The sequence below is a fragment of the Convolutriloba macropyga genome, chromosome 5 (assembly GCF_964194025.1).
Source record: "Convolutriloba macropyga chromosome 5, txConMacr16.3, whole genome shotgun sequence".
In the NCBI taxonomy this organism is placed as follows: domain Eukaryota; kingdom Metazoa; phylum Xenacoelomorpha; order Acoela; family Convolutidae; genus Convolutriloba; species Convolutriloba macropyga.
Genome location: NC_134472.1, coordinates 36,620,012 through 36,644,451, shown reverse-complemented (window position 1 = coordinate 36,644,451; position 24,440 = coordinate 36,620,012). Strand labels below are relative to the sequence as shown.

Below are 24,440 nucleotides of genomic sequence, written 5' to 3'. Positions count from 1 at the left end.
GACTATTTTCCGTGATGAGATTTGACTCTGCAACTTCTAGTTTTCTAGCGGTGTAAGTAATTAAAACATTTAGATGTTGCACTTTTCATTTTTTTGTATGATTTAATTACTCAGAGGGCTAGAAAACTAGAAGTTGCAGAGTCGAATCTCATCACGGAAATTAGTCCTAGATCTCTCTCCCTCTCTCTGTCGGTTGGGGTTTTTTGCTTCTCTTTATCGTTCACGTTTTATCTCACTCTCTCTCTCTCTCCCCTAAACTCTTTCGTTGATGTCGCACTATAGCTGCTGCTGTGGCGTGATGACATCATCTTTTACCTTCATTAACGCTGAATTATACTAAAATGTATTATCGTTAATGTCTTAACTAGCGCTTAGGAAATCATTGTTAATTGCTCTAAAACGAAGTTTGTACCAATTATATTAATCCTGTTGGTCTTTTTTTTGCAATTTTTCGCTTGACCGATGTTTCCTCTGACCCATTTGACTTTTCATTCTCAGAAACGGGATAAAGAGGTAGCGGCCAGTGATCATTAAGTTCTTTTAGAGCCTTTCAGCTCACTATCCTCCAAATATGCGGTTCATGGACACTTTTTTGGAGACTTGTACTTATGGTGTGAAGTTGTTGGTTCTTAGAAATTGATCCCGCACCCCACATCAGCCCCCGCCCCCAACCGTGCACATCTTTCAGACTTTAAGGGTCTCATGCAGCCAAAGATCCCCCTCCCATCGTTGCCCCCTCCCCCCGCTGCGCTCACCTCACGCTCCTTCAATTAAGCTAAAGCTGGCCTCACTAAACCGTGGCTAGCTACTGACGAAGGCAACCGCTCGCCGGTCGTTTGAGAGCAGTTCAAGCGACGTTAGTGGTTGCGTAGACTTTGTCAGTAGGGAGTGCTTTGTTCTTTATGTAACTGTCATTCCTGGTATTCAAATTTGTTTTAAACTGTGTCTGTGTGTAGGGGTCTCATCTTCACTGAATGCGCGATGAATTACTGTTTACTCGTACTGGTTATATGCGTATAGTTACAGTAAGAGGCGATTATTGTTGCATCCCAATATTTATTTCAGATTAGTTTTGAGAATTATGGAGATGTTTCGGTTAGCGTAGTTGATTGAATATTGGACTGGCTCATAGACGCGCCATTAAAAATTTTACTCATTTTATATCTTGCTCAGGGCATTACGATACTACCAGAATATTAATATCATCAGACCTACAAAAGTATATAGATTAACACTAAAGAGGTCTGACCAATCGAATTACTAATGGCTGATGACATAATGATGTCAACTGGGACGCACCAATCTAGTTCCAGGGTGTTGGCGGGAGGAGGAGGGTCATCGTCTACTGCTCGGTTCGCAACACACGATGATCATACCTCAGGGGGATTTGCAATTGCGACAACTGAAAGTAAGATTAATTGCTCTCGAACGAATGTTGAAGCAATAATTGTAGTCGTGTATATCTTTTTTAATGCCCGCAAAGCGATAGCTGGGGCTATTATTCGCCCTCTCTTTAATTTTAGTTACAATTCAAAGAATTTTAATTGTATTGGGGCGCTGTTTTCTTTTTAAGATCTGTTCACGCAATTTCATGATTTTTGAGGTCAAGTTGAAATGATCATTTTAATGTTGTTTTTTATTTCGTCAAGATTTTTGTTACGACCACATGACGTCACAATTACTTCAAATCTGATTTTTGTCCGTTCATTCTTGCAATTTCAACTGAATTGCGTGCGTGACGTTATTTTTCATTCTTAGTGGAGAGTGGTTTTTTGTTCATCTGCGTTATTAAGTTTTTGGTCACACGTGACTTACCTCACTCTTGTCAAAATGACTTCCTCACTCTGAAATTTAATTTTCTTTACTCTATTAAGATAAAGTCTGATAAGTTTGTGTCACTCTAACTGCAGGGTGTTTGAGGGCATCTAATATCAGCCGCAATAAGTCAGATGGCCAATCAAAATATAACACCTCAACGTTTACTAAAAAGAATTTTTTATCTTTTTGAGACAGCGGGTCTACGGAGCTATTGTGGCTGTTTTCTGGCAATGTGCCAGCTGTTTTGTCTGTTTTGTTTCCCGATTTCTTTCGGCTATCTTTTTTTAAATCTGTTCACATATTTTCATAAATTTTGAAGAAAACTTGGAGTGGTAATTTTGGTCACGCCGAAACGGGAAGAGGAGTAAACAACGCAGTTGTATGCAGCGTGAAATTTTTTTACTCGAACTTTAAATATTGAAAGATTGGTGTTTAAACAAAGTCGCAGGTGGCATTTGTTCACATGCGGCATTTTTTCATTTATCTACTGGATTTTTTGAATCATGGTTTTCCCAACCTATTCATAATCCACTCTGTCTAGTCTTTTGTTTAGTCAATCAATTTTTTGGATGCCAGAACTTGTCCTGCTATGTTTTTTATTTTGTCAAAATTTCTGTCACGACCATATGACGTCACAATTCAAATCTGATTTTAGTCCGTTCATTCGCCCAATTTTAACTGAATTGCGTGCATGACGTTATTTTTCATTCTTAGTAGAGAGAGGTTTTTTGGTCATCTGCGTGATTGAATTTTCGGTCACACGTGACTGACCTCACTCTTGACAAAATGACTTCCTCACTCTGAAATTGACTTTTCCTTACTTACTCGTTTTACCTTACTAGTTTGTGTTACTCTAACTTCAGGGTGTTTGAGGTTATCTAATAGAGGCAGCAACAAGTTAACAGATTGTTAATCAAAATATGACACCTCAACGTTTAATAAAAGAAGTTTTCTCTTTTCGTGACTGTGGGTCTACTGAGCTATTGTGGCTGTTTTCTGATATGTGCCAGCTGTTTGTTGTCTGTTTTTTTTCGAGTTATTTCCCGATTTCTTCCGGCTATCTTTTTTAAGATCTGTGCACACATTTTCATGAATTTTGAAGAAAAATTGGAGTGGTAATTTTGGTCACGCCGAAACGGGAAGTGGAGTAAACAACGCAGTTGTATGCAGCGTGAAATTTTTTTACTCGAACTTTAAAGAGTGAGAGAATGCTGTTTAAACAAAGTCGCAAGTGGCATTTGTTCACATGCGGCATTTTTTAATTTATCTACTGGATTTTTTGAATCATGGTTTTCCCAACCTATTCATAATCCACTCTGTCTAGTCTTTTGTTTAGTCAATCAATTTTTTGGATGCCAGAACTTGTCCTGCTATGTTTTTTATTTCGTCAAAATTTCTGTCACGACCATATGACGTCACAATTCAAATCTGATTTTAGTCCGTTCATTCGCCCAATTTTAACCGAATTGCGTGCGTGACGTTATTTTTCAATTCTTAGTAGAGAGAGGTTTTTTGGTCATCTGCGTGATTGAATTTTCGGTCACACGTGACTGACCTCACTCTTGACAAAATGACTTCCTCACTCTGAAATTGACTTTTCCTTACTTACTCGTTTTACCTTACTAGTTTGTGTTACTCTAACTTCAGGGTGTTTGAGGTTATCTAATAGAGGCAGCAACAAGTTAACAGATTGTTAATCAAAATATGACACCTCAACGTTTAATAAAAGAAGTTTTCTCTTTTCGTGACTGTGGGTCTACTGAGCTATTGTGGCTGTTTTCTGATATGTGCCAGCTGTTTGTTGTCTGTTTTTTTTCGAGTTATTTCCCGATTTCTTCCGGCTATCTTTTTTAAGATCTGTGCACACATTTTCATGAATTTTGAAGAAAAATTGGAGTGGTAATTTTGGTCACGCCGAAACGGGAAGTGGAGTAAACAACGCAGTTGTATGCAGCGTGAAATTTTTTTACTCGAACTTTAAAGAGTGAGAGAATGCTGTTTAAACAAAGTCGCAAGTGGCATTTGTTCACATGCGGCATTTTTTAATTTATCTACTGGATTTTTTGAATCATGGTTTTCCCAACCTATTCATAATCCACTCTGTCTAGTCTTTTGTTTAGTCAATCAATTTTTTGGATGCCAGAACTTGTCCTGCTATGTTTTTTATTTCGTCAAAATTTCTGTCACGACCATATGACGTCACAATTCAAATCTGATTTTAGTCCGTTCATTCGCCCAATTTTAACCGAATTGCGTGCGTGACGTTATTTTTCAATTCTTAGTAGAGAGAGGTTTTTTGGTCATCTGCGTGATTGATTTTTCGGTCACACGTGACTGACCTCACTCTTGACAAAATGACTTCCTCACTCTGAAATTGACTTTTCCTTACTTACTCGTTTTACCTTACTAGTTTGTGTTACTCTAACTTCAGGGTGTTTGAGGTTATCTAATAGAGGCAGCAACAAGTTAACAGATTGTTAATCAAAATATGACACCTCAACGTTTAATAAAAGAAGTTTTCTCTTTTCGTGACTGTGGGTCTACTGAGCTATTGTGGCTGTTTTCTGATATGTGCCATCTGTTTGTTGTCTGTTTTTTTTTCGAGTTATTTCCCGATTTCTTCCGGCTATCTTTTTTAAGATCTGTGCACACATTTTCTTGAATTTTGAAGAAAAATTGGAGTGGTAATTTTGGTCACGCCGAAACGGGAAGTGGAGTAAACAACGCAGTTGTATGCAGCGTGAAATTTTTTTACTCGAATTTTAAATATTGAGAGATTGGTGTTTAAACAAAGTCGCAGGTGGCATTTGTTCACATGCGGCATTTTTTCATTTATCTACTGGATTTTTTGAATCATGGTTTTCCCAACCTATTCATAATCCACTCTGTCTAGTCTTTTGTTTAGTCAATCAATTTTTTGGATGCCAGAACTTGTCCTGCTATGTTTTTTATTTCGTCAAAATTTCTGTCACGACCATATGACGTCACAATTCAAATCTGATTTTAGTCCGTTCATTCGCCCAATTTTAACTGAATTGCGTGCGTGACGTTATTTTTCATTCTTAGTAGAGAGAGGTTTTTTGGTCATCTGCGTGATTGAATTTTCGGTCACACGTGACTGACCTCACTCTTGACAAAATGACTTCCTCACTCTGAAATTGACTTTTCCTTACTTACTCGTTTTACCTTACTAGTTTGTGTTACTCTAACTTCAGGGTGTTTGAGGTTATCTAATAGAGGCAGCAACAAGTTAACAGATTGTTAATCAAAATATGACACCTCAACGTTTAATAAAAGAAGTTTTCTCTTTTCGTGACTGTGGGTCTACTGAGCTATTGTGGCTGTTTTCTGATATGTGCCAGCTGTTTGTTGTCTGTTTTGTTTTTTTTCGAGTTCTTTCCTGATTTCTTCCGGCTATCTTTTTTAAGATCTGTGCACACGTTTTCATGAATTTTGAAGAAAAATTGGAGTGGTAATTTTGGTAACGCCGAAACAGGAAGTGGAGTAAATAACGCAGTTGTATGCAGCGTGAATTTTTTTCACTCGAACTTTCAATTAAATATTGAGAGATTGGTGTTTAAACAAAGTCGCAAGTGGCATTTGTTCACATGCGGCATTTTTTCATTTATCTACTGGATTTTTTGAATCATGGTTTTCCCAACCTATTCATAATCCACTCTGTCTAGTCTTTTGTTTAGTCAATCAATTTTTTGGATGCCAGAACTTGTCCTGCTATGTTTTTTATTTCGTCAAAATTTCTGTCACGACCATATGACGTCACAATTCAAATCTGATCTTAGTCCGTTCATTCGCCCAATTTTAACTGAATTGCGTGCGTGACGTTATTTTTCAATTCTTAGTAGAGAGAGGTTTTTTGGTCATCTGCGTGATTGAATTTTCGGTCACACGTGACTGACCTCACTCTTGACAAAATGACTTCCTCACTCTGAAATTGACTTTTCCTTACTTACTCGTTTTACCTTACTAGTTTGTGTTACTCTAACTTCAGGGTGTTTGAGGTTATCTAATAGAGGCAGCAACAAGTTAACAGATTGTTAATCAAAATATGACACCTCAACGTTTAATAAAAGAAGTTTTCTCTTTTCGTGACTGTGGGTCTACTGAGCTATTGTGGCTGTTTTCTGATATGTGCCAGCTGTTTGTTGTCTGTTTTGTTTTTTTTTCGAGTTCTTTCCTGATTTCTTCCGGCTATCTTTTTTAAGATCTGTGCACACGTTTTCATGAATTTTGAAGAAAAATTGGAGTGGTAATTTTGGTCACGCCGAAACGGGAAGTGGAGTAAACAACGCAGTTGTATGCAGCGTGAAATTTTTTTACTCGAATTTTAAATATTGAGAGATTGGTGTTTAAACAAAGTCGCAGGTGGCATTTGTTCACATGCGGCATTTTTTCATTTATCTACTGGATTTTTTGAATCATGGGTTTCCCAACCTATTCATAATCCACTCTGTCTAGTCTTTTGTTTAGTCAATCAATTTTTTGGATGCCAGAACTTGTCCTGCTATGTTTTTTATTTCGTCAAAATTTCTGTCACGACCATATGACGTCACAATTCAAATCTGATTTTAGTCCGTTCATTCGCCCAATTTTAACTGAATTGCGTGCGTGACGTTATTTTTCATTCTTAGTACAGAGAGGTTTTTTGGTCATCTGCGTGATTGAATTTTCGGTCACACGTGACTGACCTCACTCTTGACAAAATGACTTCCTCACTCTGAAATTGACTTTTCCTTACTTACTCGTTTTACCTTACTAGTTTGTGTTACTCTAACTTCAGGGTGTTTGAGGTTATCTAATAGAGGCAGCAACAAGTTAACAGATTGTTAATCAAAATATGACACCTCAACGTTTAATAAAAGAAGTTTTCTCTTTTCGTGACTGTGGGTCTACTGAGCTATTGTGGCTGTTTTCTGATATGTGCCAGCTGTTTGTTGTCTGTTTTGTTTTTTTTCGAGTTCTTTCCTGATTTCTTCCGGCTATCTTTTTTAAGATCTGTGCACACGTTTTCATGAATTTTGAAGAAAAATTGGAGTGGTAATTTTGGTAACGCCGAAACAGGAAGTGGAGTAAATAACGCAGTTGTATGCAGCGTGAATTTTTTTCACTCGAACTTTCAATTAAATATTGAGAGATTGGTGTTTAAACAAAGTCGCAAGTGGCATTTGTTCACATGCGGCATTTTTTCATTTATCTACTGGATTTTTTGAATCATGGTTTTCCCAACCTATTCATAATCCACTCTGTCTAGTCTTTTGTTTAGTCAATCAATTTTTTGGATGCCAGAACTTGTCCTGCTATGTTTTTTATTTCGTCAAAATTTCTGTCACGACCATATGACGTCACAATTCAAATCTGATCTTAGTCCGTTCATTCGCCCAATTTTAACTGAATTGCGTGCGTGACGTTATTTTTCAATTCTTAGTAGAGAGAGGTTTTTTGGTCATCTGCGTGATTGAATTTTCGGTCACACGTGACTGACCTCACTCTTGACAAAATGACTTCCTCACTCTGAAATTGACTTTTCCTTACTTACTCGTTTTACCTTACTAGTTTGTGTTACTCTAACTTCAGGGTGTTTGAGGTTATCTAATAGAGGCAGCAACAAGTTAACAGATTGTTAATCAAAATATGACACCTCAACGTTTAATAAAAGAAGTTTTCTCTTTTCGTGACTGTGGGTCTACTGAGCTATTGTGGCTGTTTTCTGATATGTGCCAGCTGTTTGTTGTCTGTTTTGTTTTTTTCGAGTTCTTTCCTGATTTCTTCGGGCTATCATTTTTAAGATCTGTGCACCCGTTTTCACACGTTTTCATGAATTTTGAAGAAAAATTGGAGTGGTAATTTTGGTCGCGCCGAAACGGGAAGTGGAGTAAACAACGCAGTTGTATGCAGCGTGAAATTTTTTTTCCTCGAACTTTAAATTTTGAGAGATTGGTGTTTAAACAAAGTCGCAGGTGGCATTTGTTCACATGCGGCCTTTTTTCATTTATCTACTGGATTTTTTGAATCATGGTTTTTCCCAACCTATTCATAATCCACTCTATCTAGTCTTTTGTTTAGTCAATCAATTTTTTGGATGCCAGAACTTGTCCTGCTATGTTTTTTATTTCGTCAAAATTTCTGTCACGACCATATGACGTCACAATTCAAATCTGATTTTAGTCCGTTCATTCGCCCAATTTTAACTGAATTGCGTGCGTGACGTTATTTTTCATTCTTAGTAGAGAGAGGTTTTTTGGTCATCTGCGTGATTGAATTTTCGGTCACACGTGACTGAACTCACTCTTGACAAAATGACTTCCTCACTCTGAAATTGACTTTTCCTTACTTACTCGTTTTACCTTACTAGTTTGTGTTACTCTAACTTCAGGGTGTTTGAGGTTATCTAATAGAGGCAGCAACAAGTTAACAGATTGTTAATCAAAATATGACACCTCAACGTTTAATAAAAGAAGTTTTCTCTTTTCGTGACTGTGGGTCTACTGAGCTATTGTGGCTGTTTTCTGATATGTGCCAGCTGTTTGTTGTCTGTTTTGTTTTTTTTTCGAGTTCTTTCCTGATTTCTTCCGGCTATCTTTTTTAAGATCTGTGCACACGTTTTCATGAATTTTGAAGAAAAATTGGAGTGGTAATTTTGGTAACGCCGAAACAGGAAGTGGAGTAAATAACGCAGTTGTATGCAGCGTGAAATTTTTTCACTCGAACTTTCAATTAAATATTGAGAGACTGGTGTTTAAACAAAGTCGCAAGTGGCATTTGTTCACATGCGGCTTTTTTTCATTTATCTACTGGATTTTTTGAATCATGGTTTTCCCAACCTATTCATAATCCACTCTGTCTAGTCTTTTGTTTAGTCAATCAATTTTTTGGATGCCAGAACTTGTCCTGCTATGTTTTTTATTTCGTCAAAATTTCTGTCACGACCATATGACGTCACAATTCAAATCTGATTTTAGTCCGTTCATTCGCCCAATTTTAACTGAATTGCGTGCGTGACGTTATTTTTCATTTCTTAGTAGAGAGAGGTTTTTTGGTCATCTGCGTGATTGAATTTTCGGTCACACGTGACTGACCTCACTCTTGACAAAATGACTTCCTCACTCTGAAATTGACTTTTCCTTACTTACTCGTTTTACCTTACTAGTTTGTGTTACTCTAACTTCAGGGTGTTTGAGGTTATCTAATAGAGGCAGCAACAAGTTAACAGATTGTTAATCAAAATATGACACCTCAACGTTTAATAAAAGAAGTTTTCTCTTTTCGTGACTGTGGGTCTACTGAGCTATTGTGGCTGTTTTCTGATATGTGCCAGCTGTTTGTTGTCTGTTTTGTGTTTTTTCGAATTCTTTCCTGATTTCTTCCGGCTATCTTTTTTAAGATCTGTGCACACGTTTTCATGAATTTTGAAGAAAAATTGGAGTGGTAATTTTGGTAACGCCGAAACAGGAAGTGGAGTAAATAACGCAGTTGTATGCAGCGTGAAATTTTTTCACTCGAACTTTCAATTAAATATTGAGAGACTGGTGTTTAAACAAAGTCGCAAGTGGCATTTGTTCACATGCGGCTTTTTTTCATTTATCTACTGGATTTTTTGAATCATGGTTTTCCCAACCTATTCATAATCCACTCTGTCTAGTCTTTTGTTTAGTCAATCAATTTTTTGGATGCCAGAACTTGTCCTGCTATGTTTTTTATTTCGTCAAAATTTCTGTCACGACCATATGACGTCACAATTCAAATCTGATTTTAGTCCGTTCATTCGCCCAATTTTAACTGAATTGCGTGCGTGACGTTATTTTTCAATTCTTAGTAGAGAGAGGTTTTTTGGTCATCTGCGTGATTGAATTTTCGGTCACACGTGACTGACCTCACTCTTGACAAAATGACTTCCTCACTCTGAAATTGACTTTTCCTTACTTACTCGTTTTACCTTACTAGTTTGTGTTACTCTAACTTCAGGGTGTTTGAGGTTATCTAATAGAGGCAGCAACAAGTTAACAGATTGTTAATCAAAATATGACACCTCAACGTTTAATAAAAGAAGTTTTCTCTTTTCGTGACTGTGGGTCTACTGAGCTATTGTGGCTGTTTTCTGATATGTGCCAGCTGTTTGTTGTCTGTTTTGTGTTTTTTCGAATTCTTTCCTGATTTCTTCCGGCTATCTTTTTTAAGATCTGTGCACACGTTTTCATGAATTTTGAAGAAAAATTGGAGTGGTAATTTTGGTCACGCCGAAACGGGAAGTGGAGTAAACAACGCAGTTGTATGCAGCGTGAAATTTTTTAACTCGAACTTTAAATATTGAGAGATTGGTGTTTAAACAAAGTCGCAGGTGGCATTTGTTCACATGCGGCATTTTTTCATTTATCTACTGGATTTTTTGAATCATGGTTTTCCCAACCTATTCATAATCCACTCTGTCTATTCTTTTGTTTAGTCAATCAATTTTTTGGATGCCAGAACTTGTCATGCTATGTTTTTTATTTCGTCAAAATTTCTGTCACGACCATATGACGTCACAATTCAAATCTGATTTTAGTCCGTTCATTCGCCCAATTTTAACTGAATTGCGTGCGTGACGTTATTTTTCATTCTTAGTAGAGAGAGGTTTTTTGGTCATCTGCGTGATTGAATTTTCGGTCACACGTGACTGACCTCACTCTTGACAAAATGACTTCCTCACTCTGAAATTGACTTTTCCTTACTTACTCGTTTTACCTTACTAGTTTGTGTTACTCTAACTTCAGGGTGTTTGAGGTTATCTAATAGAGGCAGCAACAAGTTAACAGATTGTTAATCAAAATATGACACCTCAACGTTTAATAAAAGAAGTTTTCTCTTTTCGTGACTGTGGGTCTACTGAGCTATTGTGGCTGTTTTCTGATATGTGCCAGCTGTTTGTTGTCTGTTTTGTGTTTTTTCGAATTCTTTCCTGATTTCTTCCGGCTATCTTTTTTAAGATCTGTGCACACGTTTTCATGAATTTTGAAGAAAAATTGGAGTGGTAATTTTGGTAACGCCGAAACAGGAAGTGGAGTAAATAACGCAGTTGTATGCAGCGTGAAATTTTTTCACTCGAACTTTCAATTAAATATTGAGAGACTGGTGTTTAAACAAAGTCGCAAGTGGCATTTGTTCACATGCGGCTTTTTTTCATTTATCTACTGGATTTTTTGAATCATGGTTTTCCCAACCTATTCATAATCCACTCTGTCTAGTCTTTTGTTTAGTCAATCAATTTTTTGGATGCCAGAACTTGTCCTGCTATGTTTTTTATTTCGTCAAAATTTCTGTCACGACCATATGACGTCACAATTCAAATCTGATTTTAGTCCGTTCATTCGCCCAATTTTAACTGAATTGCGTGCGTGACGTTATTTTTCAATTCTTAGTAGAGAGAGGTTTTTTGGTCATCTGCGTGATTGAATTTTCGGTCACACGTGACTGACCTCACTCTTGACAAAATGACTTCCTCACTCTGAAATTGACTTTTCCTTACTTACTCGTTTTACCTTACTAGTTTGTGTTACTCTAACTTCAGGGTGTTTGAGGTTATCTAATAGAGGCAGCAACAAGTTAACAGATTGTTAATCAAAATATGACACCTCAACGTTTAATAAAAGAAGTTTTCTCTTTTCGTGACTGTGGGTCTACTGAGCTATTGTGGCTGTTTTCTGATATGTGCCAGCTGTTTGTTGTCTGTTTTGTGTTTTTTCGAATTCTTTCCTGATTTCTTCCGGCTATCTTTTTTAAGATCTGTGCACACGTTTTCATGAATTTTGAAGAAAAATTGGAGTGGTAATTTTGGTCACGCCGAAACGGGAAGTGGAGTAAACAACGCAGTTGTATGCAGCGTGAAATTTTTTTACTCGAACTTTAAATATTGAGAGATTGGTGTTTAAACAAAGTCGCAGGTGGCATTTGTTCACATGCGGCATTTTTTCATTTATCTACTGGATTTTTTGAATCATGGTTTTCCCAACCTATTCATAATCCACTCTGTCTATTCTTTTGTTTAGTCAATCAATTTTTTGGATGCCAGAACTTGTCATGCTATGTTTTTTATTTCGTCAAAATTTCTGTCACGACCATATGACGTCACAATTCAAATCTGATTTTAGTCCGTTCATTCGCCCAATTTTAACTGAATTGCGTGCGTGACGTTATTTTTCATTCTTAGTAGAGAGAGGTTTTTTGGTCATCTGCGTGATTGAATTTTCGGTCACACGTGACTGACCTCACTCTTGACAAAATGACTTCCTCACTCTGAAATTGACTTTTCCTTACTTACTCGTTTTACCTTACTGGTTTGTGTTACTCTAACTTCAGGGTGTTTGAGGTTATCTAATAGAGGCAGCAACAAGTTAACAGATTGTTAATCAAAATATGACACCTCAACGTTTAATAAAAGAAGTTTTCTCTTTTCGTGACTGTGGGTCTACTGAGCTATTGTGGCTGTTTTCTGATATGTGCCAGCTGTTTGTTGTCTGTTTTGTTTTTTTCGAGTTCTTTCCTGATTTCTTCCGGCTATCATTTTTAAGATCTGTGCACACGTTTTCATGAATTTTGAAGAAAAATTGGAGTGGTAATTTTGGTGGCGCCGAAACGGGAAGTGGAGTAAACAACGCAGTTGTATGCAGCGTTAAATTTTTTTACTCGAACTTTAAATATTGAGAGATTGGTGTTTAAACAAAGTCGCAGGTGGCATTTGTTCACATGAGGCATTTTTTCATTTATCTACTGGATTTTTTGAATCATGGTTTTCCCAACCTATTCATAATCCACTCTGTCTAGTCTTTTGTTTAGTCAATCAATTTTTTGGATGCCAGAACTTGTCCTGCTATGTTTTTTATTTCGTCAAAATTTCGGTCACGACCATATGACGTCACAATTCAAATCTGATTTTAGTCCGTTCATTCGCCCAATTTTAACTGAATTGCGTGCGTGACGTTATTTTTCATTCTTAGTAGAGAGAGGTTTTTTGGTCATCTGCGTGATTGAATTTTCGGTCACACGTGACTGACCTCACTCTTGACAAAATGACTTCCTCACTCTGAAATTGACTTTTCCTTACTTACTCGTTTTACCTTACTAGTTTGTGTTACTCTAACTTCAGGGTGTTTGAGGTTATCTAATAGAGGCAGCAACAAGTTAACAGATTGTTAACCAAAATATGACACCTCAACGTTTAATAAAAGAAGTTTTCTCTTTTCGTGACTGTGGGTCTACTGAGCTATTGTGGCTGTTTTCTGATATGTGCCAGCTGTTTGTTGTCTGTTTTGTTTTTTTCGAGTTCTTTCCTGATTTCTTCCGGCTATCATTTTTAAGATCTGTGGACACGTTTTCATGAATTTTGAAGAAAAATTGGAGTGGTAATTTTGGTGGCGCCGAAACGGGAAGTGGAGTAAACAACGCAGTTGTATGCAGCGTTAAATTTTTTTACTCGAACTTTAAATATTGAGAGATTGGTGTTTAAACAAAGTCGCAGGTGGCATTTGTTCACATGAGGCATTTTTTCATTTATCTACTGGATTTTTTGAATCATGGTTTTCCCAACCTATTCATAATCCACTCTGTCTAGTCTTTTGTTTAGTCAATCAATTTTTTGGATGCCAGAACTTGTCCTGCTATGTTTTTTATTTCGTCAAAATTTCTGTCACGACCATATGACGTCACAATTCAAATCTGATTTTAGTCCGTTCATTCGCCCAATTTTAACTGAATTGCGTGCGTGACGTTATTTTTCATTCTTAGTAGAGAGAGGTTTTTTGGTCATCTGCGTGATTGAATTTTCGGTCACACGTGACTGACCTCACTCTTGACAAAATGACTTCCTCACTCTGAAATTGACTTTTCCTTACTTACTCGTTTTACCTTACTAGTTTGTGTTACTCTAACTTCAGGGTGTTTGAGGTTATCTAATAGAGGCAGCAACAAGTTAACAGATTGTTAATCAAAATATGACACCTCAACGTTTAATAAAAGAAGTTTTCTCTTTTCGTGACTGTGGGTCTACTGAGCTATTGTGGCTGTTTTCTGATATGTGCCAGCTGTTTGTTGTCTGTTTTGTTTTTTTTCGAGTTCTTTCCTGATATCTTCCGGCTATCTTTTTTAAGATCTGTGCACACGTTTTCATGAATTTTGAAGAAAAATAGGAGTGGTAATTTTGGTAACGCCGAAACAGGAAGTGGAGTAAATAACGCAGTTGTATGCAGCGTGAACTTTTTTCACTCGAACTTTCAATTAAATATTGAGAGATTGGTGTTTAAACAAAGTCGCAAGTGGCATTTGTTCACATGCGGCATTTTTTCTTTTATCTACTGGATTTTTTGAATCATGGTTTTCCCAACCTATTCATAATCCACTCTGTCTAGTCTTCTGTTTAGTCAATCAATTTTTTTGGATGCCAGAACTTGTCCTGCTATCTTTTTTCGTCAAGACTTCTGTTGCGACCATATGACGTCACAATTACTTCAAATCTGATTTTCGTCCGTTCATTGACGCAATTTCAACTCAATCGCGTGCGTTACGTTTTTTCAGTCTGATTGTAGGGAGGTTTTTTTGTTCATCTGCGTGATTAAGTTTTTCGTCAAAATTGACTTACTCAATCCTGACAAAATGTTTTCCTCACTCTGAAATGAATTTTCTTTACTTTATTAAGATATTTGATGAGTATGTGTCCTTCTAACTGCAGGGTGATTGAGGGCATCTAATAAAAGCAGCAATAAGTTAAACCGATTGTTAATCAAAATATAACACCTCAATGTTTAATAAAAGAAGTTTTCTCTTTTCGTGACTGTGGGTCTACTGAGCTATTGTGGCTGTTTTCTGATATGTGCCAGCTGTTTTTTGTCTGTTTTGTTTCCTTCGAGTTCTTTCCCGATTTCTTCCCTCTATCTCTTTTAAGATCTGTTCACACATTTTCATGAATTTTGAAGAAAAATTGGAGTGGTAATTTTGGTCACGCCTAAATGGGAAGTGGAGTAAACAACGCAGTTGTATGCAGCGTAAAATTTTTTCTCTCGAACTTTAAAGAGCGAGAGAATGGTGTTTAAACAAAGTCGCAAGTGGCATTTATTCACATGCGGCATTTTTTATTTTATCTACTGGATTTTTTGAATCATGGTTTTCCCAACCTATTCATAATCCTTTCTGTCTAGTTTTTTGTTTAGTCAATCAAAATCCTTGGATGCCAGAACTTGTCCTACTATCTTTTTTAGTCATGATTTCTGTTGCGGCCATATGACGTCACAATTACTTCAAATCTGATTTTTGTCTGTTCATTGACGCAATTTCAACTGAATTGCGTGCGTGACGTTTTTTCAGTCTGATTGTAGGGAGGTTTTTTTCTTCATCTGCGTGATTAAGTTTTTCGTCAAAATTGACTTACTGAATCCTGACAAAATGACTTCCTCACTCTGAAATGAATTTTCTTTACTTTATTAAGATATTTGATGAGTATGTGTCCTTCTAACTGCAGGGTGATTGAGGGCATCTAATATAAGCAGCAATAAGTTAAACCGATTGTTAATCAAAATATAACACCTCAATGTTTAATAAAAGAAGTTTTACCTTTTCGTGACTGCGGGTCTACTGAGCTATTGTGACTGTTTCTGATATGTGCCAGCTGTTTTTTGTCTGTTTTGTTTCCTTCGAGTTCTTTCCCGATTTCTTCCCTCTATCTCTTTTAAGATCTGTTCACACATTTTCATGAATTTTGAAGAAAAATTGGAGTGGTAATTTTGGTCACGCCTAAATGGGAAGTCCAGTAAACAACGCAGTTGTATGCAGCGTGAAATTTTTTCACTCGAACTTTAAAGAGTGAGAGAATGCTGTTTAAACAAAGTCGCAAGTGGCATTTGTTCACATGCGGCATTTTTTAATTTATCTACTGGATTTTTTGAATCATGGTTTTCCCAACCTATTCATAATCCACTCTGTCTGGTTTTTTGTTTAGTCAATCAAAATCCTTGGATGCCAGAACTTGTCCTACTATCTTTTTTAGTCATGATTTCTGTTGCGACCATATGACGTCACAATTACTTCAAATCTGATTTTCGTCCGTTCATTGACGCAATTTCAACTCAATCGCGTGCGTTACGTTTTTTCAGTCTGATTGTAGGGAGGTTTTTTGTTCATCTGCATGATAAGTTTTTGGTCAAAATTGACTTACTCAATCCTGACAAAATGACTTCCTCACTCTGAAATGAATTTTCTTTACTTTATTAAGATATTTGATGAGTATGTGTCACTCTAACTGCAGGGCGTTTGAGGGCATCTAATATAAGCAGCAATAAGTTAAACAGATTGTTAATGAAAATATGACACCAATGTTTAATAAAAGAAGTTTTACCTTTTCGTGACTGCGGGTCTACTGAGCTATTGTGGCTGTTTCTGATATGTGCCAGCTGTTTTTTGTCTGTTTTGTTTTCTTCGAGTTCTTTCCCGATTTCTTCCCTCTATCTCTTTTAAAATCTGTTCACACATTTTCATGAATTTTGAAGAAAAATTGGAGTGGTAATTTTGGTCACGCCTAAATGGGAAGTGGAGTAAACAACGCAGTTGTATGCAGCGTGAAATTTTTTCACTCGAACTTTAAAGAGTGAGAGAATGGTGTTTAAACAAAGTCGCAAGTGGCATTTGTTCACATGCTACATTTTTTAATTTATCTACTGGATTTTTTGAATCATGGTTTTCCCAATCTATTCATAATCCACTCTGTCTAGTTTTTTGTTTAGTCAATCAAAATCCTTGGATGCCAGAACTTGTCCTACTATCTTTTTTAGTCATGATTTCTGTTGCGGCCATATGACGTCACAATTACTTCAAATCTGATTTTTGTCTGTTCATTGACGCAATTTCAACTGAATTGCGTGCGTGACGTTTTTTCAGTCTGATTGTAGGGAGGTTTTTTTGTTCATCTGAGTGATTAAGTTTTTCGTCAAAATTGACTTACTGAATCCTGACAAAATGACTTCCTCACTCTGAAATGAATTTTCTTTACTTTATTAAGATATTTGATGAGTATGTGTCACTCTAACTGCAGGGCGTTTGAGGGCATCTAATATAAGCAGCAATAAGTTAAACAGATTGTTAATGAAAATATGGCACCTCAATGTTTAATAAAAGAAGTTTTATCTTTTCGTGACTGCGGGTCTACTGAGCTATTGTGGCTGTTTCTAATATGTGCCAGCTGTTTGTTGTCTGTTTTGTTTTCTTCGAGTTCTTTCCCGATTTCTTCCGGCTATCTCTTTTAAGATCGGTTCACACATTTTCATGAATTTTGAAGAAAAATTGGAGTGGTAATTTTGGTCACGCCTAAATGGGAAGTCCAGTAAACAACGCAGTTGTATGCAGCGTGAAATTTTTTCACTCGAACTTTAAAGAGTGAGAGAATGCTGTTTAAACAAAGTCGCAAGTGGCATTTGTTCACATGCGGCATTTTTTAATTTATCTACTGGATTTTTTGAATCATGGTTTTCCCAACCTATTCATAATCCACTCTGTCTAGTCTTTTGTTTAGTCAATCAATTTTTTGGATGCCAGAACTTGTCCTGCTTTGTTTTTTATTTCGTCAAAATTTCTGTCACGACCATATGACGTCACAATTCAAATCTGATTTTAGTCCGTTCATTCGCCCAATTTTAACTGAATTGCGTGCGTGACGTTATTTTTCATTCTTAGTAGAGAGAGGTTTTTTGGTCATCTGCGTGATTGAATTTTCGGTCACACGTGACTGACCTCACTCTTGACAAAATGACTTCCTCACTCTGAAATTGACTTTTCCTTACTTACTCGTTTTACCTTACTAGTTTGTGTTACTCTAACTGCATGGTGTTTGAGGTTATCTAATAGAAGCAGCAACAAGTTAACAGATCGTTAATCAAAATATAACACCTCAACGTTTAATTAAAAGTTTTTATCTTTTCGAGACTGCGGGTCTAAGGAGCTTTTGGCTGTTTTCTGGCAATGTGCCAGCTGTTTGTTGTCTGTTTTGTTTTTTTTGAGTTCTTTCCCGATTTCTTCCGGCCATCTTTTTTAAGATTTGTTTACACATTTTCATGAATTTTGAAGACAAATTGGAGTGGTAATTTTGGCACGCCGAAACGGGAAGTGGAGTAAACAAACCAGCTGTATGCAGCGTGAAATTTTTTCCACTCGAACTTTAAAGAGTGAGAGAATGGTGTTTAAACAAAGTCGCAAGTGGCTTTTGTTCACATGCGGCATTTTTTCATTGATATGCTCTGGATTTTTTGAATCATGGTTTTCCCAACCTATTCATAATCCACTCTAGTTTTTTGTTTAGTCAATCAAAATCCCTGGATGCCAGAACTTGTCCTGCTATCTTTTTTCGTCAAGACTTCTGTTGCGACCATATGACGTCACAATTACTTTAAATCTGATTTTCGTCCGTTCATTGACGCAATTTCAACTCAATCGCGTGCGTTACGTTTTTTCAGTCTGATTGTAGGGAGGTTTTTTTGTTCATCTGCGTGATTAAGTTTTTCGTCAAAATTGACTTACTCAATCCTGACAAAATGACTTCCTCACTCTGAAATGAATTTTCTTTACTTTATTAAGATATTTGATGAGTATGTGTCCTTCTAACTGCAGGGTGATTGAGGGCATCTAATATAAGCAGCAATAAGTTAAACCGATTGTTAATCAAAATATAACACTTCAACGTTTAATAAAAAGTTTTTTTATCTTTTCGAGACTGCGGGTCTACGGAGCTATTGTGGCTGTTTTCTGGCAATATGCCAGCTGTTTTGTCTGTTTTGGTTTCTTCGAGTTGTTTCCCGATTTCTTTCGGCCATTTTTTTTAATTTTGTTCCTACATTTTCATGATTTTTGAGAGACAAATTGGAGTGGTAATTTTTGACACGCCGAAAAGGGAATTGGAGTAAACAAACCAGCTGTATGCAGCTTGAAATTTTTTACACTCGAACTTTAAAGAGTGAGAGAATGGTGTTTAAACAAAGTCGCAAGTGGCTTTTGTTCACATGCAGCATTTTTTCATTGATTTGTACTAGATTTTTCGAATCATTGTTTTCCTAACCTATTCATAATCCACTCGTCTAGTTTTTTGTTTAGTCATTCACAATCCTTGACTGCCAGAACTCTTCCTGCTGTCTTTTTTTAGTCAAGATTTTTGTTACGACCATATGACGTCATAATTACTTCAAGTCTCATTTTTGTGCGTCTGTTGAGGCAATTTCAACTGAATTGTGACTTTTTTTTCAGTCTTACTGTAGAGAGGTTTTTTATTCATCCGAGTGATTAAGTTTTTGGTCAAAAGTGAGTTACCTCACTCCTGAAAAAATGACTTCCTCACTATGAAATTGACTTTTCTTTACTTTATTAAGATAAAGTCTGATGAGTTTGTGTCACTGTAACTGCAGGGTGTTTGAGGGCATCAAGTTTTGTTTCTTCGAGTTGTGTCTTCCGGCTTTCTTTTTTAAGATCTGTTCACTCATTTTCATGAAATTTGAAGACAAATTGGAGTGGTAATTTTGGTCATGCCGAAACGAGGTGGAGTAAACAACCCAGTTGTATGCAATGTGAAATTTTTTCAATCGAACTTTAAAGAGTGAGAGAGTGATGTTTAATCAAAGTCCAAGTGGCTTTTGTTCACTTGCGGCATTTTTCCTTAATGTACTGAATTTTCTTGCTCATGGTTTTCCCAACCTTTTCATAATCCACTCTGTCCAGTTTTTTTGTTTAGTCAATCAAAATCCTTGGACGACGGAACTTGTGCTGCTGTTTTTTCGTCAAGATTTCTGTTACGACCATATGACGTCACAATTACTTCAAATCTGATTTTTGTCCGTTCATTCACGCAATTTCAAGGGAATTGCGTGCGTGACGTTATTCTTCATTCTTAGTGGGGAGAGGTTTTTTCCATCTGCGTGATTAAGTTTTTGGTCACACTTGACTTACCTCACTCTTGACAAAATAACTTCCTCACTCTGAAATTGACTTTTCTTTACTTTATTTTGATAAAGTCTGATGAGTTTGTGTCACTCTAACTGCAGGGTGTTTGAGGGCATCTAATGAAGCAGCAATAAGTTAAACAGATTGTTAATCAAAATATAACACCTCAACGTTTAATAAAAAGATTTTTTATCTTTTTGAGACTGCGGGTCTACGGAGCTATTGTGGCTGTTTTCTGATATGTGCCAGCTGTTTGTTGTCTGTTTTTTTTCTTCGAGTTGTTTCCCGATTTCTTCCGGCTATCTTTTTTAAGATCTGTTCACACATTTTCATGAATTTTGAAGACAAATTGGAGTGGTAATTTTGGTCATGCCGAAAGGAAGTGCAGTAAACAACCCAGTTGTATGCAGCGTGAAAGTTTTTCACTCGAACTTTAAAGAGTGAGAGAGTGATGTTTAATCAAAGTCCAAGTGGCTTTTGTTCACTTGCGGCATTTTTCCTTAATGTGCTGGATTTTTTTGCTCATGGTTTTCCCAACCTTTTCATAATCCACTCTGTCCAGTTTTTTTGTTTAGTCAATCAAAATCCTTGGACGACGGAACTTGTCCTGCTGTTTTTTCGTCAAGATTTCTGTTACGACCATATGACGTCACAATTACTTCAAATCTGATTTTTGTCCGTTCATTCACGCAATTTCAAGGGAATTGCGTGCGTGACGTTATTCTTCATTCTTAGTGGGGAGAGAATTTTTCCATCTGCGTGATTAAGTTTTTGGTCACACTTGACTTACCTCACTCTTGACAAAATAACTTCCTCACTCTGAAATTGACTTTTCTTTACTTTATTTTGATAAAGTCTGATGAGTTTGTGTCACTCTAACTGCAGGGTGTTTGAGGGCATCTAATGAAGCAGCAATAAGTTAAACAGATTGTTAATCAAAATATAACACCTCAACGTTTAATAAAAAGATTTTTTATCTTTTCGAGACTGCGGGTCTACGGAGCTATTGTGACTGTTTTCTGATATGTGCCAGCTGTTTGTTGTCTGTTTTTTTTCTTCGAGTTGTCTCCCGATTTCTTCCGGCTATCTTTTTTAAGATCTGTTCACACATTTTCATGAATTTTGAAGACAAATTGGAGTTGTAATTTTGGTCATGCCGAAAGGAAGTGCAGTAAACAACCCAGTTGTATGCAGCGTGAAAGTTTTTCACTCGAACTTTAAAGAGTGAGAGAATGATGTTTAATCAAAGTCGCAAGTGGCTTTGGTTCACATGCGGCGTTTTTCCTTAATATGTACTGGATTTTTTGACTCATGGTTTTCCCAACCTATTCATAATCCACTCTGTCCAGTTTTTTGTTTAGTCAATCAAAATCCTTGGACGATGGAACTTGTCCTGCTATGCTTTTCCGTCAAGATTTCTGTTACGGCCATATGCCGTCACGATCACTTCAAATCTGCGTTTGTTCATCCATTCATGCAATTTTGTGTTAATTGCGTGCGTATGTGAATTGCCTGTTTATATGAATTGCGTGCGTATGTGAAGGTGAATTGCGCGTGTGAATGAGGTCAACTGAATGTGTCCTGTAATTGGAGGTTATCGGGAGCAGCTAATAGAAGCAGCAATAAGTTATGCAGATTTCTAATCAAAATATAACATATCAGCAATTAATTAAAAGAAGAGGAAATTTCTTTTTCATTGTTTATCATTTTTTTGAGACTGGCTTTTTTCTGACCATCTGCTTGCTAAGTTGTCAAATTTTGTTTTGATCGTGTTATCTTTTCGAGTGTTTTTATATCTTTGGCTTTTTGCCTTTTGCGTGATCTTGATTGATTGCTCTCGTTCTCAGTTTTGAGCAAGTGATTTCAATACACGGCAGTTTTCTACTAAAAGAAAATCAAATAAGCTCCAAAATTTCTTTCATTTACACTTTAAGTCTTAGTGTTCTATAAAAAAACCTCTAATATAGTTTGAATGCACTAACAATGCATTGCAAAGCAGTGATTATTTCTTAGTGCATTTTTGATTGCTTTCTCGCTGCTTGAGATTGAGTGAATCTCTGAGAACGGAATGTTTACTGGAATCTGTCAAAAATGAACTCTGCGAGATTTTTAACAAATTGTTAAGTTGGATTATATTAAGTCAAGTCTTCACGCATTTACAATTGTACGAACAATCGCTAACTCCATGCAATCTTAAAAGCAAACAGTGAGATGGTTCTTAAGAGCAAACAGGAAAATGGTTTTCACAAAATCAGACAGTCAAAAAATCTGATAAAAGAATCAAATTTACTAAAAGAATTTTATGAGATTGACATATTAAAATTTCGGAAGAATTATAGCGGAGCAGCCTTACGTAGAAAACAACTTTGCAATTTTGATTAAAAAGTTTTTAAAATAATAAAAATTAGAAAAGAATGTCTTAAAACGGAATAGCTTTAAAAAAGGTGCTATAAAACTACTCAATATTGAAAATAGTGGGTTGAAAAAGCAAAACCTGTCCTGTTTGCTTGCCTTATTTTTGATGCTAGGTGTTGTTGGGAGTTCTTGGCTCAAGCTATATCTATCTAACATTGGCAGATTTGGTGGCAAGCTAATGCCAGTTTGATTAAATTAGCCGTAAAGAATGACAATTTGGTTGGATTGAAAAGATTGACGCCATCGATAGAAATCAGAATAATACATTAATTATTATTTTATACATACCTTTTATAATATACATTAATTATTAATTATATTAATTTTATTATTACTTTTTTTTTCTCTTTTTTAAACTGCTGGTAATTAAAACAATTTATTTGTTTAAAAAATTTGAAGAACTGAAATAATACAATGAAGAGGGTGATGGTCTTGATTGGCTTAAATTTGCTGCCAAAACGCACTGCTCTTTTATTTCTTAAAATGACATCTCAAATCTCCACTAAAAACAATGAAAAAACTCAATACTTCTGCAAAATATAATATCACTGTCGAAAAATTTTGACGAATTCAAAATATTTCAAGAATGTGAGAAACAGGCAATTGCGATTTGCTTAACTGAAACGTGGCTAAAGCCAACAGATAACAAACAAATTTTTAATCTAGCAAATTACAGTAGCTTATTTAGTTCGGAAAGAAAAAAGAGGGGTGGTGGCGTTGGAATTTTTGTAAATTGCGCGGCTAATGCAAAATTGCTTGCAAAACTGGAAAAAGTCTCAATTCAGGCTATATCAGTTCTGATAATTTATAGAGGAACTGAAATAGTTATAACCTGTGTTTATATACCGCCAAACTGCACCAATGAAGCTACGTTTTCAACTTTAGGAAGCTATTTAGATGAAATAGTTCTCAAACCAAATACCAAACATATACTTTGTGGAGACCTGAATATTAATTTTTTTCACAAAGGAAAAAAATATGACCAGCTAATATCAACACTTAGCGCTATTGGGCTCTCTTTTGTGTCATCACAGGATGCAACAAGAGAAACCAATTACTCGAAAACGTTACTTGATGTGTTTTTTACAAATTTCAAATCCTCTCAAAAAGTACTGAAAACAGCTGTAAGCGATCACTATACCATTAAATTACAATTTTCCGAAAATACCAAATTTTCCGACAAAATGTAATAAAATACGAGTATGGTCAAAATTACAGAACACAGATAATCTGAATCAAATCAAAGCAAAAATTGTGTCTTACAGCAACTTTCTGCTCAAGAAAAAATTAAATTCCATCAATTGCAATGAATCATTGATTAAGTTCCAAGACTTTTTAAACAAAGAACTGAACAAAATAATTCCGGAAAAAAACCCATCTGTTAGAAACAAGAGAAATTGGATCGACAACGAAGTAAAAAATGCTGCTACAAAAAAACATCACTTAAGGCAATTGTATTTAAAAGAAAGATCTTCATCAGCCAAAGCAAAATATGAAAATCTATACAAAGTAGTTAAGAAACTTGTCAGGAAAAAGATGAGACAATACTATCAAACAAAAATAAATAAAAAAGCTGGTCTAAACACTCGAAATTTTTTTGATGCTGTAAAAGAAATAATGGGTGAATCCAAAAACCTAGAGATCAAGGAAGTAGAGTCAAAACTGGAATCGTTTAATAATTTCTTTGCAGACATAGGGAGAAAACTTACAGAAAATTTTGGTGCTAAACGCAATGAGTCCTACACGAAAATTGTAAACAGTTTATTTCTCCAAAAAAGAACAATAAGGGAGATAAGCAAAATTTTGATTGATATGAAAAACAAATGCAGTGTAGATGCCTTCAATTTGAATAACTATTGCTTACGGTTGCTTACGCCATCAATTTTCTCTGCGAAGTCTTCAACTCCTGTCTAAATTTTGGCTTGTTTCCTGATTGCCTGAAAATTGCAAAAGTAATCCCAATATTCAAGGAAGGAGACGAAAGTGATCCATCAAATTATCGTCCCATATCACTGCTACCGGTGGTAGGTAAAATTTTTGAAAAAATTATCTTCAACAGAATTATTGTTTTCCTTAATAAATAAAAAGTATTAAATGAAAATCAATTTGGTTTTAGACAAAACCGCAGCACAATTGATTCACTGGTGGAACTCAGCGAAAATGTTCGATTAAATTGGTTAAATAGTAAACAGAATACGATCAGTACTTTCTTGGATCTCAAAAAAGCCTTTGGCACCGTGGACCACCAAATC

At 36.0% G+C, this 24,440-nt stretch overlaps 1 protein-coding gene across 1 annotated transcript in view; it reads left to right on the top strand.

Moving 5' to 3' along the window:
* The first annotated feature begins 1,069 nt into the window (after nt 1-1,069).
* The window catches only part of LOC142339367 (ubiquitin-associated domain-containing protein 1-like), a 60,603-nt gene continuing 37,232 nt past the window's right edge, over nt 1,070-24,440 (top strand). Inside the window, exon 1 of the mRNA XM_075389372.1 lies at nt 1,070-1,408. Within this exon, the coding sequence (XP_075245487.1) occupies nt 1,264-1,408 (145 nt within the window). The 5' untranslated portion in view covers nt 1,070-1,263. The remainder of the gene's footprint in view (nt 1,409-24,440) is intronic.